The 21,381-nt window shown below is 39.4% G+C and overlaps 1 protein-coding gene across 6 annotated transcripts in view; it reads left to right on the top strand.

Annotated features, from left to right (window-relative positions):
* LOC147796010 (prolyl 4-hydroxylase subunit alpha-1-like) overlaps positions 1–21,128 on the top strand; it is a 52,120-nt gene extending 30,992 nt beyond the window's left edge. For 3 of the 6 annotated variants that reach the window (XM_087129943.1, XM_087129947.1, XM_087129948.1), the window contains exons 5-15: positions 1,618–1,784; positions 2,328–2,379; positions 5,439–5,656; positions 5,877–6,050; positions 6,995–7,165; positions 7,422–7,475; positions 12,673–12,723; positions 13,802–13,867; positions 14,955–15,023; positions 17,097–17,193; positions 18,365–21,128. In XM_087129943.1, the coding sequence (XP_086986069.1) occupies positions 1,618–1,784; positions 2,328–2,379; positions 5,439–5,656; positions 5,877–6,050; positions 6,995–7,165; positions 7,422–7,475; positions 12,673–12,723; positions 13,802–13,867; positions 14,955–15,023; positions 17,097–17,193; positions 18,365–18,441 (1,196 nt within the window). In that variant the 3' untranslated portion in view covers positions 18,442–21,128. Of the gene's footprint in view, positions 1–1,617; positions 1,785–2,327; positions 2,380–5,438; positions 5,657–5,876; positions 6,051–6,994; positions 7,166–7,421; positions 7,476–8,022; positions 11,152–12,672; positions 12,724–13,801; positions 13,868–14,954; positions 15,024–17,096; positions 17,194–18,364 lie in introns of those variants that run through there. The other 3 variants (XM_087129945.1, XM_087129944.1, XM_087129949.1) reach the window with 3 other exon arrangements.
* The last annotated feature ends 253 nt before the right edge of the window (positions 21,129–21,381 follow it).

Here is a 21,381-nt window from a genome sequence, read left to right on the forward strand (position 1 = left end):
AAGGCTGAGACTAAAGTGTACCGGTATATTGGTATACATGTACATACATGTACTGGTGTGCATTATACACCAGGCAAGATATGGGATGGAGGGGTACCCCCCTTACACCTGTCCAATCCTATATACACTCTAGACTATTGTTACCTAACACATCCCCCCTAGAAGTCTGTAAAGAATTCCTGAGATTCCGATCAAACAATGACCAACACGAAGGCAGGGGGGGTTCTCTCCGTCCCATATCTTGCTTCAAATGGTGCATTATATACTCAAAAGGTACATGTACATGTGGCTTTTTGCTGTCAAAGAAAAGGCCTGTGGCATTAAATTGACATTTCACATTTTAGGTTGAACTAATGAAGTGATTAATTTATGCTTAAATATGCGTTCATGTGTATTTGTGCATGCACAAGTAGTCACATACATGTACATGTACGACATACATGTACATACATATATAGGCATGTATGCACTTGTAGCATGGAACTTTACATACATGTATCATCTATATATTTACATTTGTATTACATGTACACGAAACCTTGATTTGACCCATTGACTTTATGGTCTCAGATGGAAAGTAGGATACTGCATGTCTTAGCGGTAAATGTGTACTGAAGTCTAATCCCTGTATTACTTGGTGATGTTTCCATCAATAGCCCTGCATTACTGGGTGATGTTTCCATCAATAGCCCTGCATTACTGGGTGATGTTTCCATCAATTACATGTACATGTATGTGTAGACTGTGATATTCTCTGGATTAAAGGGCCCACTGTATGTCAACTCAAAACTTATTTTGAGGCTGTCACAAATGTCCGGTATCCCCTGTGGGCATTAAATACACAGGTACATATACTGTACATGACATGGGTACAGTACGGTACTTGTTCTTATGTGAGTCCAGTGCCACGACACTTGTAAACATCCCAAACATCTCTTCCCAAGCTTCATGGTCATTGGTCGAGCTCAAAAGCCTGTAAATGTGTTCAAGTACATGTACCGTACAGGATCAGTAAAATATACATGTACAATGTACTGATTGTCATGATCTGGTGTATTATGTCCGATGGTTTGCGGCAACTGATCCTCATTATTAATAAGTCCCCCTTTCTATGACTGAGCCTGAGGGTCATTGCATGTACTGCAAACTACATCCCTATACATGTACATGTAGATGCATGGATGTGTATACTATTGCTAGACAGTGGGAAATGGGTGTTTGGAACTGTACTGTACGGGTGTACATGTACATGTGTAGTGTACATTGTAAACAGCTTTCAAGTAATGTACGATACACTGTACATGAGACTGTACATACATGTACATGTACTGTACATCCTAGGAAGGTGAGGCATTGATACATACCGTACCTATAAGAAGTGCCAAAACTCAATTTGAAAATGTCAATACTGTGAAATGCAAAATGGCCCCATACTGCCATAGACCGGTAACGGTGTGTTACACATGTATGTCACCCGTGTGCTTTTTATTATCCCCGTAATCAGCCTTGAATTCTTCACTTTCAGTATAATTTTACCCAATCCCTGGTTAGTTTTTGCAGTTGTTAGTGAACTGACAATCAAACATTCGGATATTTGTTTTGTCTTTGTTTTGACAGCACATGAATGTTTTGAGGTTGGCCGCATTGCCTACAATGCCAATGATTTCTACCACTCAAGACTATGGATGCTGGAGGCATTGGATAGATTAGGAAGGAAGGACAGTCCCGACACAACCGTGGACAAGGCTGATATCTTAGATTACCTCTCATTCATATTTTACATGGTACTGAAGTATAATCCTATTATTCGTGAAAGTATTGTCAAACCACACTACTCGTGAAACTGTCCATATACCATTTATCAGATGTATACTGTTACATGTATACATGTACAAGTTTTAGAAAACTATTTGGAAGACTTGTACAAATACATGCAACTGACTGGATTGGATTAGAATTCTGACAGTAAAGAACTACATGTACGGTAGCTCAGGTTTTCTGAGCGTGGTATTATGTTTGGATATAATCATGTTACTGTCAAACCCCAAAAGGCCCCAAAATACAGATATATCCGGAAATATCAAAACTAAAATTAGAAATACATGTTTGATTGTGACACAAAGGTGCAATGTCAAAGATTTTTGTGAATTTTTTTGATTACCTGGTCCCTTTTAGCCCATTTGAAAGGAATTAATCTTTGGTGTTGAGTATAAGAAGCTTTTTATTGCCATTAGATGTAGGTGTTTCATCAAGTCACATCAACCTTTTTCTCAGTGTTACTAACATACATGTAGTCTATCTAATTATTTGTTTCACTTTGTCTGCAGAATGGTGATGTTGGCCAAGCTTTGGCATACACAGACCAGTTGCTGGCTATTGGTGAGTGCAGTGGTCACCGTTGTGGTTGGTCAGTTGTACATGTACATTGTATTTGACCATATTTACTAATTGAAGCTTTCTTGTTTTAAGTGAAAATGTTGTTAACCACTTTGTGCCGGGGCATTTTTCAATGTTGATGATGCTGGGCCGGCATGACTATCATTTTTTCCGTTTTCAAAATCCTTCAAAAATTCATCATTTCATTTAACGGTCGTTTATAGCTGCACGAAGTAATCTTCAGGCACTACTCTAAGTTGATAGGTGACGTTCATTGACACCCGAGTATTTCAGCCAGGCCTGCAGCCTTGTAAACATTTGGAAGAGGAAAAGCAAAGGTTTAACCATCGAATAACGCACCTCTGTTCAAAACTTGGCAGTGATAACTTTAAGTGTCGTAAATGTATAAGCCGTTATTCCCTAGAAAAGTACAGAGAAAGGTCCTTCATAAGTTAAATTCAGAGAAGTTGGGCCTTGAATTGTGTCTGAAATGTAGTTTTCAAAAATAAAGGTCTGTTGATTTAATTTTTATCACTTTTAACTTCATTCTGAGATAGAAGAGATAAACATAATCACATCATCATCTCTTCATTCAGAGATGTTAACCACTTCCTGCCGGGGCATTTATTAATGTTGATGATGCTAGGGCGGGATTTTTATCATTTTTTTCTGTTTTCAAAATTCTTTGAAAATTCCTATCTTCATTTACTGGACATTTACAAACACGCGAAGGCACGTCTGGTGTCCACTCTAGCCAGGCAGACAAAAAACTATTGATGCCTGAGTATTTCAGCCAGGCCTGCAGTCTTGTAAATTTAGCCCAGTTTTTGTGGTGTTACATAATATTATTTTGTTCGCGAACCTGGCTCAGTGTGCTGCTGACCTCTTTCCAATAGGAGCCAGATTAGCATGCAGCGGTGCTGTGTGGCTCATCGCTTCGGTGGTGGAGTGCTTTTGTCCCTGGTGGTAATCCGCTCGCTCTAAATGCCCCAAACTGTGGTATACTGTTTCAAAACAAGGCAGGATTATCTCCACTTTTGAGAGTGAAAAAATGTTGGTAATGCCCAGCAGCCTGGTCTTTTGTTCCGAGTACGGTCTTTTGTTACAAGGCCCTTTTCCCTTTGTCCGAGTTCGGAGACCCCGGCCACGCATATAAAGCATACGATCTAGAGTCCCCGGCAGGAAGTGGCTAAGAGATTTTTTGAATGAACCAACTGATTCGGACAACCTAACGCCAAGGGGGATTGCGTTCCACAGAACAAGAGCCACCGGTTGAAAAGACCTATTTCCAAAACCTTTTGTCTAAGTTCTTGGAACGGACAGGAGGAACTGATCTGCAGAATGCAAGGCCCTAGATGGTCAGTACTGCTGGATCAAAGAACTAATATAACTTGGTGTTAGTCCATGAAGTGCTTAATAAACAATCAATAAAATTTTATATTCCGCCCTATGGCAAACAGGTAACCAATGAAGTTGAGCTAAAATGGGTGTAATATGATCACGTCTACTTGTCTCAGTAATTATTCTAGCAGCTGTATTTTGAACTCGTTCAAGCTGATTCATAAGATCACCCCTTATGCCATATAAAAGGGCATTAGCATGATCAAACCTAGACACAACATATCAAGCCTAGACACAACATATCAAGCCTAGACACAACATATCAAACCTAGACACAACATATCAAGCCTAGACACAACATATCAAGCCTAGACACAACATATCAAGCCTAGACACAACATATCAAGCCTAGACACAACATATCAAACCTAGACACAACATATCAAGCCTAGACACAACCTATCAAGCCTAGACACAACCTACCAAGCCTAGACACAACCTATCAAGCCTAGACACAACATATCAAGCCTAGACACAACATATCAAGCCTAGACACAACATATCAAGCCTAGACACAACATACATATATCAAGCCTAGACACAACATATCAAGCCTAGACACAACATATCAAGCCTAGACACAACATATCAAGCTTAGACACAACCTATCAAGCCCAGACACAACATATCAAGCCTAGACACAACATATCAAGCCTAGACACAACCTATCAAGCCCAGACACAACATATCAAGCCTAGACACAAAATAACAAGCCTAAACACAACCTATCAAGCCTAGACACAACATATCAAGCCTAGACACAACATATCAAGCCTAGACACAACATATCAAGCCTAGACACAACCTATCAAGCCCAGACACAACATATCAAGCTTAGACTTAACCTATCAAGCCTAGACACAACATATCAAGCCTAGACACAACCTATCAAGCCCAGACACAACATATCAAGCCTAGACACAACATCATTTTACATGTACCGGGTATATGTACTGGTAAATTGGACCTGAACACCAGTGCTTTTTTCTTTGTTAGAAGTGTCCCGCTATCAAAGGGATCTTTCTTTTCTTCTTTAAATTTACATGTGCCGTATACATGTAAATGTATATGTATATGGTAAGGATCAGCTGAAGCAGTATGTTGCCATGGTAACAGACTGATACATGTACCGGTATCTTCGCAGCCTCCCTTTTTCAGAAATATTGTGGAATAAAGACTTACTGAAGTCAACAAAGAAAGAATCATTCATGAAATACATGTACACTGTATGTTGGAAAGAGAATGGTTGGAGTTTTGATGCCTATGTACATGCATATGTATATGACACTTATGCAGAATTGCAAAGCTAAGTTAATACCAGTTTCTGCATTGAAGTGGGCAGTGATTTTTAAGCAGACAGACATGTATTGGGTAGAATTTGATTACACTGTAAGCTCACTTCTTTGTTTACTGCAAATTAATTTCTTATCAATTTATGGTTTTGTTTTCCTGATTGTACTATGCCATGAGCATCCCTCACGGCGGAAACCGGCGCGTTATGAATATCCATTATTGTTATTGTTTTAGTGGCTAAGGACTAGTGCCTTACATTTAAGTGTAATACTATTTGAAACACAAGTATGCATTATCCCTTTAAAGACTGTAACACAGAGGGAACAGATTTATTATTGTGTACTTTGTTTTTTCTGTTTTTATGTTAGACCCAGAGCATGAACGTGGAAACAGCAACAAACGCTACTTTGAGTACCACATATCCAAGAGAGAGCCCAGAGGTGAATTTGAGGAGGACGAAGATGACGATGAAGGATGGGTAGAAGTTGATGAGACTGAGAAGAAACCGGAAGATCTGGGTCCAAATACATCCCCAGAGAGACAAGCTTATGAAGCCCTGTGCCGTGGAGATCCAGGCTCAGTCAAGGTACCGTAAGATGCCAAGCATACAATATCTGCAAATCCACCTCAATCAAAGTATTCTATTATTCCAGTCCAAACTAATGTTACAATATTTTTGGAAAATGAGAAAATAATTCAGGCTTCTGATAGTGTCTTTGGTGTTGAATGAAATGCCAAAGCTTGCATAAACTTCCACAGTCCTCGTGAATATAGGTATAAATGTGAGTTTTAAATTTATGTTACAGATTCCTAAGAACCGACGTGTTCTGAAGTGTCGTTACCAGCACTACAACAACCCTCGCCTGTACCTACAACCAGCTAAGGAGGAAGTGGTCTTCGATCATCCCAGACTGATCATATACCATGACATTTTGGATGACAGGGAGATTGCTAAGGTGAAAGAGCTAGCTGCTCCAAGGGTATGTACCGGTCCGGAACCAACTTGTTTCTGTCCATGTCATCTGCTCCTTCAAAGTCTCAACAGAGGATTTCATGTGACGTAACATGACGGGCGAAGGCATTCAGGAAGTGTGCCATGTCCGTAGAAGCGCGTCTATTTTTGAAGCTGTGTATTTCTATTGGCAATTTCATGTATGCCAGAAGGTTGAGAGACTTCCAAGGCGTGTGCGTTTCTGTGCATGGATGTGTAAATTGAACACTGACCCTCAAAAATCATGGTGACTGAAAATCCTCAATAGTGTAATTTGATAACCAGAATTAGAAGCCATTACTGCGGTGCTTACATGTACCTTTTCCACCAATCAGGTGTCGTGATTTGTCAAATGCACATGTGTCAAGCGGAAGAATGTGCGTGTGGGTGTGGTGCCTCCGCAGTTATGGCATGTAATTGGGCTGGTCTATATGAAATGATTCATTCGTTTATCTCACAACATTACACAGTCTGTTCTCCATTTACTGTGTTGCTTTATTGTTAAACTAGGGAACGTGAACTTATAAACAATCACAGTCATGCTTGCATTGCCAGATCAGTGTTGGGCCGCTATCCACTTGAAATCTGTCTCAGAAGCAGAGGATGAATTGGGACGTGCTAGTATCTTCTCTTCATTTTTTTATATTGAAATTGTGAGAGAATAGTGACTCAGTAAACTTGTGTGGAAAAGCAGTATTTATATGTATGTATGTGTATTTGTTGCAGCTTCAGACAGGGTATTCCATGTTTGTTAAATAACTGCCTTCTAACAGGGAATTCTTAAAAAAATTCAGGGCATTCAAAAAATTCTCATCAAAATAAAGACATGCAAATATTAAAATTCAATTCATTAAAAATTAAAACATATTAAAAATATGCAGAAATGCATGTGTGATAATAGATGTAATCCTGCTTTGAAAATTTAATCCAAAGCTAAACCGAGCCACGATTCAGAACCCTGTGACCGGCAAGTTGGAATATGCAGACTATCGCATCAGTAAAAGTGCTTGGTTGAGAGAAGATCTGGACCCCATGGTGACTTCCATCAGACGCAGGGTATCTGACTATTCAGGATTGGAGCTTGCAACAGCAGAAGAACTGCAGGTTGGTAGGGGAACAAGACCATCTTTAGCTTGAATACAGAACCATCACACGTTGGGTTGTATGAGGTTTAGCCGACATTTTCTAGTAACGGCAATATCTACATGTATCATGTCGTAGAGTTGACCAATCTGACCTTTGGTATACAGCCGACATCCTCATGATTTGTTTTTTCTCAATATTATTGTTTTGATTGCTTCAGTGTCGACTGGCCTGGTGTTTGAGCTGCACGTTGATGTTATTTTTATCCATTTTTCAGGTTGTAAATTATGGCATTGGTGGGCATTATGAACCTCACTTTGATTTTGCCAGGGTGAGTACCCACTGAACTTCTGTTTTCATCCACTTCCCAATTAACAGCATACCTGTGCATGGCAAAGCTCCCTAATAACCCTCACGTGTGCTGTTGAATGAAGAGTTTTTAAGTTTGATCGCTGAAAAATGTCATCATAAATGTCTACACGTAGATATACAGTTGACTCTCGTTATTACAAACTCAGTAATGGTGAAATTCCAGTTATAACATATATTGTCAGTCTCAGCGAAATAATGCACATTCCTATGGGGAGAAAATCTGTTACAGTGAAATTGCACAGTACGAAATTCTTTTTACCACAAAAGGTTTCTGTGATTCTGTTGCCAAAAAAGCATTGTTGGCAACCTATTTATAACGAGTGTTTATAAATTCTGGATCACATACCTGCAAGCTTCATGTACATGTAAGTTCGGACACGTTGACGATATGCACTCGTGGTTGTTCATAATTATTTGGAATTTCCAACCACATGCCCAAAAGAAAACACTGAACATTACAAAATGAATGGACTGTAAAAAGTCTCTCCGTGACACAATTTGTGCAGGAAAGATTACTTACCAGTTGGTCATTAGTTTTGGCATTCCTGCCGTTGGTATGTAGACTTTTCCTCAGACATAAATTACGTTAGACTGGTCTTGGTGTTTTAAGACTGGCCTTGGTGTTTTAAGACTGGTCTTGGTGTTTTAAGACTGGTCTTTGTGTTTTAAGATTGGTCTTGGTGTTTCAAGACTGGTCTTGGTGTTTTAAGACTGGTCTTGGTGTTTTAAGACTGGTCTTGGTGTTTTAAGACTGGTCTTTGTGTTTTAAGACTGGTCTTGGCGTTTTATTTCATTTGTCTTACATACATTTCATATTTATAAAATAACATGAACCCTAACCATTCTGAATCCAACGAGTATACGTGTTGTCCCTAATGGGTTAAAATTAATGTTTATTACCAAAATTCACATTGTATTTGATGGATCAGACCCTAGAGAGCATTCTTAGAATTTTTCGGACATCACGCACAGTCACGTATCAGTACATACAATGTACACTGCGTGCACAGCGTAATGAAATGATTCTTTGCCATAGTTCTGTTGGACTTGGCATGCTATACGTTTGGTGGTATTTTTAGAAACCTTTACATAAAGCATGCGCGCCAAGTTGAGTAGAGAGCTTGCTGTAATGTGGGAGACGCCGACCCGAGACCAGATGGAGAGTTGGAGTTGCGTCGACCACTCACAGCTATCGACGGCTGGTTGGGACAAGTTGAGGGTACGGACATGTGAGTGTGTCGCTGCATTTTAAATTGTCATGATTATTACTTACATATACATGCAAGTGCTAGTTACTTTTATTAAGTTTTGCTAGTCCCAAAAGTTATGGAACAGTTTAGATTGTTTTATTACTCTCTGTTATGAGATTTGTAATGTCTTTTAAAAATTGCGACTTGAAGACCTAGTGTCGGAACAGTGTTGGCTGTTGTTTATTCAGAACTTGTCCAAAGACTCCAAGGTTATTTGTAGTATCACCCAACTAGAATGTCCTGAAGCCTGGCATTAATCTGTCTTAGTCAAATTGTATTTTGGGAAAATGTGATTAAAGAGTAGGGTTTATTGACAATCCCTTCTCTTAGGAATTCCCTTCCCTTAAGATGTTCTTTCCTCTTAAGGAATCCAATCCCTTTTAGGAATTACCTTCCTTAAGGTGTTCCCTCCTCTTAAGGAATCCAATCCCCTTCAGGAATTCCCTTCCTTAAGGTGTTCCCTTCTCCTAAGGAATCCAATCCCCTTCAGGAATTCCCTTCCTTAAGGTGTTCCCTCCTCTTAAGGAATCCAATCCCCTTCAGGAATTCCCTTCCTTAAGGTGTTCCCTCCTCTTGAGGAATCCAATTCCCTTCAGGAATTCCCTTCCTTAAGGTGTTCCCTCCTCTTAAGGAATCCAATCCCCTTCAGGAATTCCCTTCCTTAAGGTGTTCCCTCCTCTTAAGGAATCCAATCCCCTTCAGGAATTCCCTTCCTTAAGGTATTCCCCCTCTTAAGGAATCCAATCCCCTTCAGGAATTCCCTTCCCTTGAACCCCTGTCCGATTCATTACTCCTGAAATGCTAAGGCCTGACAACTGTCTCACTGCTCTGGAGGATCAAGTTCTCAAGAGGATTGATATCTGCCTTCAGAATAACTAACGAGGATTGTCTTGGGAATCCCCTTCCCTTAACCCTAACTGCCCAAAACCTGCCATTCTCCAACAGCAGGTTTTGTGAGGTTTTGGCAGGTTTGGTACCGTACCTGAGGAACTTGTTGTTGAATTTTGTGAGACTTGGGATGAAAGGCCCAGAGAGATGGTGTTGGATTCTGTGTGAGTTGGGACACACAGGGTTCATTGTGTGCAGTGTCTGGCTTGCTGTACCAATTGTTGGACTATGCTTGATTTTGTCAGGTTTGGTACTGTTCAGTGCAAGTCATCCTATACTGCATAGACCCATCCATACCATATCACTCAAACTCCAACAGGCTCATTCTGTTGGAGTTTATCAGGTTTGGTACACTAACCTGCATGTACAAGTACATAGACAAGTACATGAACCTGTTGGATTTTGTGAGGTTCAGTATGCTTTCTAGTGCAGGAGCTTAGGGGGTTAGGGTTAAGGAATTTCCTCATCTTTAAGGATTAACCTCCTTCCCTCGAGGAACCCATTTTCCTTAAGGAACTCTCTTTCTCTCTTCACCCCTAATAAATCATGAATAAAGGTCAACCAAGTCTGATTGAAAAGGAATTAAAAAGTTTTACTCAGAAGAAGAGGTAGTGTGCCCTCGCCTGCTATGTATGTAGTAGTTGGCAGTCCACGTTCGTCCTGCGCGTTGTCCATTTTGGAAACAGTGTTACGTGCGGTGACAGACAGTCTCCAAAGGAATTATTGCCCTAGGACCATCCTGACTGCAGCTTGTCCGGACTTGTTCTTATAGACTGTCACAGTCTTCAGCACGGAGCCTGGGTTTTGCCACACTTGTATTGCATACACAGAAGGATCTGTGCATGTAGTGAACCTGAGAGCAGGAGCCAGTGCGCTGTGCTCTGCACACAGTTAATTTAGGAGACTGTACAATAAATATTTTCACTGGGTCCCGTGGATTTTGTAATAACGAGAGTCGACTGTACGTGTTTTAGACCCTTACAACGGTCACAAAGGTTGTTTCATCTTTACGCTTCTTTCCGCCTGTTAAGTCTAACAGGTTGAGCATATCAAGACATGATGACATTAGTGTACAGTTTTATTCCTCCAAAAGTCATTCACCCATTTTTCATTCACTTTGTGTCTGTTGGTTTCAAATGATTTAGAACTGTGAATTCCATAAAATGTTACCAAATTTTGACTGTACATGGGACATGTTCCTTGTGTTCACTCAGATTCATTGCATTTGGTTGGCATGAAGTATGGTACATGTACATGTATATCTAATTGGTATATTATAACCCTGCAATGAGGACGTGAACTTGCATTCCAGTGTATAGTGAAAGAAATTGGAGCATATCCTCCAGTGTATTAAATAAGTGGTTTAACTTTTATGCAAACACTGTTTATTGTCCTGCTGATAAGAAGCTGTTCAATTTTCATAAATGAAATGGATTGATTTGCCAATTTGTTCTCCTCTTCTAACAATACTTTTTGTGACCCTTTTTCTCCTTGGTGCTTCAGTAGTTTCTCTGCTTCCATGCATTGTTTGTTCTTCCCCCTTCTGCCCGCAATTCCCTTGTGATTCCAGCCTTGCACACGACTTTGCTGAGATTGCTGACTGGCTCTTCCTACCTTTGTTTTGCCAACCTTTCACCTCACTGATGCCTTGCAAATGACTTTGTATGTGGTACAGTGTATATATTGTTTCCCCTTTATGAACTGGTAGGTACCAGCAAGTGCTAGAACATTTCATTTTACAAAAATATCCAAATTTGAGCGAAGGATTTTTATATTTTGTAATTTGAATGAAAATAACATCTCATGGAAGGACAGACAGCATCACACTTTCGTCTTTTTTCCCACAAGTTCCTTTTTAGAGCAAGGAAGGAATGAATGTTTTCCCTTTATAAAACACATGTATTACTCTCATCATACATACTGATAAGATTACTTTGTCGATTGGTCGGCAAGGGCAAGAGTGATAAATTAACAATACCTTGGGATAATTTTTTTTTTCATTGTTATGGATTAAATAGGAAAAGGGAGAGACTTTAAGGAAAGACGAATTTTCACTGTCATTCTTCAGTACCCCCTTAGTTCTGAAGCAGATCTACAGTTCCTTTTCTAAGAAAACAGAAAGATTCGTAGTTGTGAAAGTGCATGATGTGGAATATTTTGACGTGCATTATGTCTCACCCTAATAACACCAAAACAAAGTGTACATCGGGCAGATACGTAAAAGTCAATCGTTTTGAAGTATTACCAAGGCATAATTGGATCTCCACGATTTAGTTTGGACACGATCAGGGAAAAATCCACCACTAATATTTTGATTTCCTGTTTTGACTTGCTGTTGGAAGTCTCTGGAATACAGAGAGTGAAGTGTGATTGTTACTTCTTATATGTGCTTTGCTGGTACCCATTGATTGACAGTCTGTTGTTAATGTGCATGAGTGCAGGAGATTCCTGGCATGGATAGAAACAAAAAAGAGCAACATGAGTTGTCTTTCAGTCCAGAACAAAAATAATTTGAACTTGCAACAAATTTGAGGTAGGCATTTTGAAGATGCATTATGTTTGTCATTGCCTGCATGTAAAACTTAAAAGACATGATTTCTTGTAAAATGGAAAAATCTGCCGTGGCTGAAATCTAGCTTTGCTTTGCCAGGGCAGTCTTCTCTCACTCTGCATTAAAGAAGCAGAAAAGCCTTGAGGAAAAGCAGCTCCTTTTACCACCCATCGTGGTCTGAAATTTGAATACCATTCATCCAGACAGTCAACAAAACACAAACCTAATGTAATTTTCAATTCCAAATGTTGGCAAACTACCATAGCTATATAATTTGAAACATGAACATATATCTTTGCTGTTGGCTTTTGTGGTGGCACTGTTGTAGAGAAAGCCCTTTTCAGGATGTATTCTTGTAGATTATTTCCCTGGGAAAGCAAAAGTTCAACAATAGTTCAATCAGAGTGATTGATGACTGATCCAGCTCCTACTGTCTTCTGTATTGTCTTGTGATTTTTCCCCTCCAGAGACCCAATGCCTATCAAGTTGGCAATAGAATAGCCACTATGCTGTTCTATGTAAGTAAACAATGTGCAAGGTATGGGTTGTTGACAGTGTTGTTCCTGACTCCCCCCCCCAGTGCACAAGAGTTGCCAGATGATTGGGGAAGAGCAAACAAATGCAAAGGTGAATGCAAATGATTGTCAGAGGTCCCAGTGTTGTTCCAAGTTCCATTTTGTCTGGGGGTGTGCCGTGTGCTTGATGCCAATGACAAAAACTTGAGAATGCTTACACTCTGTGTCCGCTAAACGTGTCTGTCTTTACATAAAACGTTTACATGTATGAATGGTACTTAACTTGCAGACCACTATTAACACATTGCTATTTTATTAACACGTTCATCAAATTTTCATTTTTCATTGACTTCCATCATGATGAAATGTTCATAATTTGAATGTACTTTCATTTCACAGCACTCCTTTGAATGTATTTTCATTTCACAGGACTGAAACTGGGAACTGTCCATTTCCAACATTCAGCACCCTATTTCTCATGTTAATCCGATTCGGTTTAATGCTTTTTCATTCTTGTACCTGTCTCCAGTTCACACATGATTCTTTTGTTGTTTTCTGTTCTGTATACATGTACATGGAGCACACATTGCCCCCAATGCAACATGGTCTTCTTTGCCCTGGGACCTCTTACAGTCGTTCCATCTCTTTCACACCCAGTCCTCAATCTGGCTGCATCATGGCTCAATCTGGATCAAGTATTCCATCATATTCACACTTTATGGTACATGCACCTAAGCATCTGTTCATTCAAATGTGTCATCATTCCATTAAAGATTGTTTCAATCTATGGAAAATTAGAAATTATACAATGTACATGTATTCTTCAACTGCTGGGAGTGTAAATAGCAGAGTCCCTTCCATTGCTGAACAACATAGACACAAAATGAAAATAAATGGGGTCAGGGTTTCAAAACCTATCAAATAATCAGATGTAAATCAGATGGTGCCGTGTGCAGCTGTTGTTAGGGCTGAGGACTGGGTTGATATGTCACAATGATAAACGTAAGTTGTCCACCTTTGCTCTTCCCTATTCTGTTACATTGCTTCCATACAATACTGGCGACTGGATGGCATAATGCAGAAAGAAGAAACCAATGCATTTAAAGACCTGGGTACTGGTAATCGTATTGCCACTATGCTCTTCTATGTAAGTATCTCATTTATGAAGTTTGTGACTTATCGTTACGTTTACCTTACATCTTGGTTGATAATGGAAGACTTCCTTTATAGTGGCACCGGTTTGTACCATGTTTTGGTGGTTCTGTATTATCTATTTAACCCAAAGAGCCTAAGGTTTGGGGGATGCATGGGGAAGATTCCCAGAGAATTCTGCTATCCATGCCTAAACTTTGGGAAACTGTGCATGTGTGATATTGATACTCATAACACATTAAGTACAAAACATGAATTGCCTGCCTGTGTACATTATGCTAGCCAGTGGAAAACGTACACATTTTGGGGGTGACCTGTTATGAGAAAAATGGGCACTTCACGACAACAGTAATGCCTTTTCTCACAAATTGGTGTGATAATAAGCACAACAGGTTCTCACCACTTGAAAAAAAAAGCACTGCGACATTAGGGAAAAATGTTGACTGGCCAACTTTGGGGCTAAAATGCTTTTTCTTACTGACTCAACTTTTCTAAGCAAAATGTGAAAAGTTACATCTATAGGCCTCTTTAGGCAGTTAATGTAATTATACTGTACTTTTGTTTTACACAACAGAGTAGATGACGACAGGTGGCTCAACCATTTGTTGTGTGTATTAATATCTTTCTGATCGAATCACACATTGGACGAAACACGTATGATAACCTGACCCAAGATAATTTCTGTAAGACTTGGATTAGCACAAAAATGGGAAGCACGATTTGGTCTCTTTCTTGCCGTCACAAGGTCACAAAGAGTGCATCTGTACGATGATAGTGAGAGATTTCAGATGTCTCAAAATGATTTAATCCTTCAAAATGGTTTACACAAGGATAGATGGCAAAAAGACTTTGTACAAGAAGTAGTCTAAGATTTTTGAAGTTAAAGTTGTTTTATGGTTTTATAAATGGAAGGATTTTACTGTTACGTGAGCCAAATCCACTGAACCAGACTTAAAGTAGTTTACATACAGAAGCTGAAAAGAACATTTATAATGGATAAAAAATCTGGAATTTTTGCTTAGTGGTTGGAGGAACTCCAAAATCTTGTAATGATGGTAATCTGAATGATTTCTTTGTGGTAGATGAGCGATGTACCAGCAGGAGGTGCTACAGTGTTCCCCATGGTGGGAGCTAGACTTCTTCCTAAAAAGGTACCAAGAAACTTTTCTTTTGGCTTGTCAATCTTGTCAAGTGTGTTTTGGTCAGTGATGTAGGTCTTGAGGCAGGTCTCGATTATGAAGCTGATCCAATACCAACTTTTAGAGATCTCTTTTCCTGTATTTTATTGTCTGGAATCATACAAGTGGGTCTTGGAGCAAGGGACTGAGGAATTTGCAATGTCTTAATCGTCAAGATCTGACCGTACAAGTGAAAAAAAAAAGCCAAAAAAGAAAAATGGTTTACTTTTCAAACTTTCATGGAAAATGTCATTGGACATTGCTTGGCATAGGTTCTGTGTTGATTTTGCTGAGAACATACATGTAACCTGAGTTCTGAAGAACAAAACATCAGATTTAAGCATGTATAAAGTGAATGTAGTCTAGTCCTGTAATCCTGGTAAAATCTTTGGGACGTTATTTTAAAGCACAGCCCTCTGAGCTCCGTACTGCCCTGGTCAATGTTATCTTCAGCTAAAGCACAAATCGCACAATGAGAAACAGTGTGTGTTGGGGGGGGGTCAGGGCTGGGTTACCAGGGGTGAGATTTCTCAGCCTTCTAGCTCATCTCAGGTTTTTTGTTTTGGATTTCAGCTTTTTTTCCTCACTGACTGTGTACAAAAGTATAGGAGATTTTCACAGTTCAGCTTCTTTATGCCTTTTTTCAGCTGTTTTCAGCCCTTTTTATCATTGGTCAATCTCACCCCTGGTTACCCAACAAGATTTAGCCCATGGGTTGTCTGAATTTCTTCATATGTGCTTGACATACCATGTGGAGGCCCTTTCCTGTCATCATCTTTCGAAAATATACATGCATGATAAGTGCAGTGTACTTACTGCTCGTTGAGTCCTGTGGGGAAAACAATCCACAGGAATACTTGCCCAATCTTGCTTGGTATTCCAACCCACAATCCTTTCATGTTTTACATATGAATAGACCACCAAGAGTGCCCGACTGTTAAAATTAGTTTGACATGAAGGGCACACTAAGATATGTGAAACAAACAATCCTGTTCAATGTATGTGTTTTATTCCCTCATTACGTGGGTATTTTGAAGAAAAATGCAATGATGATCCATCCAAAACCCAAAATAATGGACGTGAATGACTCTCTTTATTAATGATGTGAAGTATGGTACATGTAGTACTGCGCCATGGTTATTGTGTGTGGTTATACTCAATATATCACATGCGTGCTTATATGATGCAGATGAAGAAATTAAATACAGTGGTTATTTCAATACTTATCCATAGTCTAAGGCAAAATGCCACTCTTTCACAAATTTAAATCAGTCATAAGTCCTTCCTCACAAAGTTTCCTGTATTTGAATCCCAGTCAGTTTGTTGTGCATTTGATAGTCCGCATTTAGCCCTTTAGTTTGGTAAAGTATTCTCTCTGTTCGTTGTAATGTCTGTTAATTTCTGACTGAGTGGTCAGGTGGTGTGTGTGCTTCTGACCGCTGGGCAAAATTCTTTTGCATCCGCCTGTGCTAAAGAGGGAATCGTCAGTATGTCTGTCACTTGAACGAATGCGTTGAACCAATCTACAGGATACTTAACATGTAGCAGCTACATGTATTTGTCTCAGCAATTTCCCAGCACTCTGCCAGACTAAACAGACCCGCATGCCTGTATGCTTGTGTGTACCATCCAGATATGAATGTGCTTTCTTTCAATCTATTGTCCCTGCTGAGACAATCACACAGTGGATGTCCCAGCTGAAATTAATGGGACATTGGCAATAAGCGTATACCCTCCCTGCACATGTACACATTCTCTCAAGGATCTATGAAGGATGTACATATGATTCAGACTATCCCATGTGCCCCTTCACCTGGTCAACATTGTTATCTTGAGCTTGAGCACAGACTGCACAGTGAGAAACACCATTGAGATGGTGGCAGGGGATCGGGAGATTTAGCCTGGATTGCAATCTTATTTAGATGGCATTTTGAACTAAGCATTCAACCAGAGCCTATTTTTCCGCTGTGTGATTGCAGGGTTGTGCTACCTCCTCTATGAAACTGGAATACAAACCCTGTTTTCTAACCTCATTTTACTCTGCAGGGCACAGGTGCCTTCTGGTACAATCTCTTCCCATCTGGTGAGGGTGATTTTGACACAAGACATGCAGCCTGTCCAGTCTTAGTGGGCTCCAAGTGGGGTAAGTGATCAACTGGAATGCTGCCTCACTCTTGGTGCCAGTTTCATGGCACCGCAGACTAAGGAATTCTGCTTAGCATGGAAAAGATTTTGCTTTTTGATAGCAAAAATAGTGAAGGAGCCAGACTGTAAATGTAGTGCATCCTTGTGGCTCCTTCTTAGTTGGTCCTTGCTCAGCTTACAAGTTTGGTGCCTCTCAAGCAACTTTTGAAAGGGCAAGAGCAGCCTTGTAGTTGGTGTTGCATAGCCAGTTTTTGTAGTCTGTCCAACCGATAGAAACTCCGTACATCCTTTACAGACATGCGCTTGCAGACCCTTACCCTACACATTTCTGATTAATTATACAACATGGCAAAAAAGAAACTCTAGAGTTTGACCAGTCAGCAGGCACGTATCGTGGACTTTTGGCCACAGTGTGATGTTAAAAGAAAAGCAGCATACGTGTATCAATCCCTGCCTTGTGCTCACATCCAACCGTACGCCACGCACATGGAGTTGGGCTTTCGTTGGTTCATGCCTGTATTTGTGTGTGTACATGTAATTGCCATCCAAAACTACAAAAACCACCACTGATTTCCCAGGTCGAAAATGCTTTGGTCAGTTGATCTTTTCAGCGAACACCTTTTGACCAATCAACAGCCTTTAGTAGATTTCTGCTCTAAATGACATCAAAACCTACACGTATATCAGTTTCAGATAGGCTCTGATGGACTACAGATGACACTCAGACTACAGCGCATGCCTCTGTCTAGTCTGTTGGCAATATAAAGTGCTTTCTCGCACCAGAACCAAACCTCGGGGGGGGGGGCAACATTGTTTTGGAGGGGGCCAAACAATTTGGACAATGTGTAACTTATTAACAAATTATGGCCTTTCTGAGAGATTACATGTAGGTTAAATTTGGGGGGTTTACTTTGAAAAGTAAGGTAAGTAAAAAAGAAAAATATGCTTTCATCTTTTTTTTCGAAAATCTGAAATAATTTATTCCTGTTTGGGGCCCATTCCCCTATCTCTGGTTATGCTAAGGCGTTATTCCCTGATGTGAATGCACTGTGGTTTTAGTTTTTACCAAATTGGAGCTAATGATTGTTATTCAGTGAGAGCTTTTGAATAAATCTTTGTTGACAGTATGACTGTTACAGATCCACGCATTTTTTCCTTGTCTTTGTCAGTGTCCAACATATGGATCCATGAACATGGACAAGAGTTTCGTCGCAAGTGTGGTATAACACCAGATGTCAAGTATTAAGCTGTTATTAACTGCAAATTCATTGTTTGGCTTTTTGGTTTTGCTTTGCATCATTAATTATACTTTATTTGTAATCTGAAACAGAATTGTGTAACACATAATACTTGATAATTTTACAACTTTAGCCAAAATCTGCCACCCAAATCATGCTGTGTTTGTTTGTTGTAAATCATTGAATGTTTGACCATTTGCTTCAGTTACAAAACTTCCAGCCCTAGTACATTTACTTTCACAAGGTATAAGTAGCATGTTGTTTGTATTGAGTTAGACATTTTGGTAATGTTTATTTTCTGTGGAATTACTTTGGGTATTTAGGCACCTTGTCTTAAGCCAAACATATTTGGACTAAGAGCTGATTTGACAAGAGATAGCAATAATTTCAAAGGATGAAGGTCTTGAAATGTCACATTTGGCCAAATGTAGTGATAGTTTTCTTAACTCTCCTTTCTGGTTTATTTCATAAGTTGAAATTGCAGTATTCGTGCTATGTGAGTCAAGTCACAGGACTTGATGTGAATGTGGAGATGTCTTTGGTAGCAAGTCCAGAATGGACCAGAACGTACCCAAATTCACCAAGATTACGGGCATGCAACTTCTTGGATCAGTTGACATGGCTGAAAACCTTTCACACTAATACCACTGAAAAGCCTTGTACATCGTACAAGGTCTTGTAGAGATTGAAATTTCCTCTTTTTTTGGTTGAAGTCCAAGTTCCAAACCCACTCATGTGGATGCTACACCTGTTCACAGAATGATCCACTTTTACACTGAACAATTCCAATTATACAAAGGCAGTGTTATAGTTACATGTACATACTTTTGAGTACCTGTACCAAGGTCTCATTTAACTAGAGAGGAGGGAACAAAACTGAAGTACATGGGCATTTGATGGTACATGCACAAAGATAAGATTTACGAAGTAACACGACTTCAAATTACCGCGGTATCACTGTTTAATAAAACTTAAGCTTTTAGGACAAAAGTACTTGGCCGAGTACTTTCCAGTCTTCTTAAAAAATATCCTCACCCTGCTAGAGTTTGGGATATCAATGGGGTCAGGACATGTAAAACTTGAACTGAGCAAGCTTTTTTTACGATTCACGTTTCAATGGTCACTGGTCTATGTCAAGTCTTGTCCATGGTTGAGTGTTTATCTTGCTTTTGAAATAGTTTTTGAAAAATCCTGGTGCTGTATACATGTAGATACCATTTTGTGGTTGATTGTAAATAGAATATTTTCCTACCCCTTGTCTGCTTGAGAATGTAAATTTTATCAGACAGTCTTCTCCAAATTGTGCCTACAGAAACATGCATTTATTAGCACTTGCGACAAGAGCATGTTGACAGTTCTAAATGTTGCATAATTGAACCCAAATGCTGTACATGTAGGTGGATTTTAATAAGGGAGTAAACAGGTGCTTGGCTGGTCTTAAACGTTAGTTTAGCCGAAGCTGTAAAACTCTAAAGCTGCAAATGTGTCAAGAAAAGTCCCGTTGTGTACATTCATCCTATTTCGCATGTGCTGCAAGTTACAAGATTCGTTTCAAGCCATGTTTGCTCATATACAGTATCTTTGACCAGCTGTGTGATCTAGTGGTTAGTTTTACAGCTCATTAATATCCTTCCAATTATTTCAATGGTATACCGGTACATTTTCCCCCAAACTCCATTTGTGCAGGATATTAGACTAGGAGTGTTCAGCTAGCCAAGACTTGCTGAAATGGCAAAAGAGCAGAGATTCCCGGTTTGGTTTGAAATCAACTAATTTATAGGGCATTGCAATGCAATTACCATCAAATGAACCTCTATTTTTGTTTACCTACATGTACATATAGGGTATATTAAATGGTATTTTGCTGTCTTTTTGGTTGTTATGCCATCATTTCATATTCATGAGCCGAACTGTGATGTCCTGGGAAGAAAACCTCATTGTGCATGAAAAACTGCTGGATTTTCAAAAAGAAATATTGCTGGTGTGAAGTGCATTTTCTTTGATGATTCATCATTGGAAAGGTACACAATAAGCCAGTGAGCAAACAATCTCATAAATGTTTTAGGATTCACAGTTTGAATAGAAAGCCCACGCATTGAACAACGTGCATGTTTTCCCTGAATGACATTGACATGATTGAAGCAACACTGCCCTCAGTTGGCCAGGAAAATATTTACAAGTTGAATGTTTAAAAGTATACTTTTCAATACATCTAACCTTAAAGCAATGTTCAGATAGTTACCATACATTGAAGTTTGTATGTTAGTCATAAGACCTGGACTGAAGGGTCACAATTTCACACTATGTTGGACTCAAAAGGTGAGCATTAAAGTGTTCTGTTTGTCACAAGTTCTTGCCATTTATAGTTTTATACCCATTAAATAAAGGGTGATTAGACTTACTGTATAAGCAAAATTTTTTACATTAAAGCTTGTAAAATGTGGAAATAAGCTGTTTGGAAAGGTCAGGAACGAGGTAAATTTTGCAGACTATTTTTCTGCTGGAAAGTATCAACTTTATGCAGATTCCTAGAATTGGTGCTGTTACACATGTAGACTTAGATTAAAATACCAAAAGCTTTGTCTGTGTGTCAATGTATGAATTTTCTTGTTTGGATTTCAGTCAGGTTTATGTTTAACATCTGTATGTTTAAAATAATGGTTGAGAATTAAAAATGCATTTATACGAAGGAGAACTGTAGTCATTTTTGTAACATCTGTGGCTGCAGTCAGTAGAGAACAGTGTTGTAGATCTCGAGACCCGTCTAGAGACCGTTTTTGGCGGTCACGATCTCAATATTCAGTGGTCTCAGTCTTGATCTCGGTCTCGGATATTGGAGGTCTCGATATTTTCCCTGGTGGCAAGTCAAGATTACTCAAAGAGATTGACACCACATTATGCACGACCTAATTCACAGATTTGTATGTACATGTACTTCATGTTTTCAA

This window comes from Acanthaster planci, linkage group LG19 (genome assembly GCF_054643075.1).
Source record: "Acanthaster planci isolate LZ-2023a linkage group LG19, COTS_SCS, whole genome shotgun sequence".
In the NCBI taxonomy this organism is placed as follows: domain Eukaryota; kingdom Metazoa; phylum Echinodermata; class Asteroidea; order Valvatida; family Acanthasteridae; genus Acanthaster; species Acanthaster planci.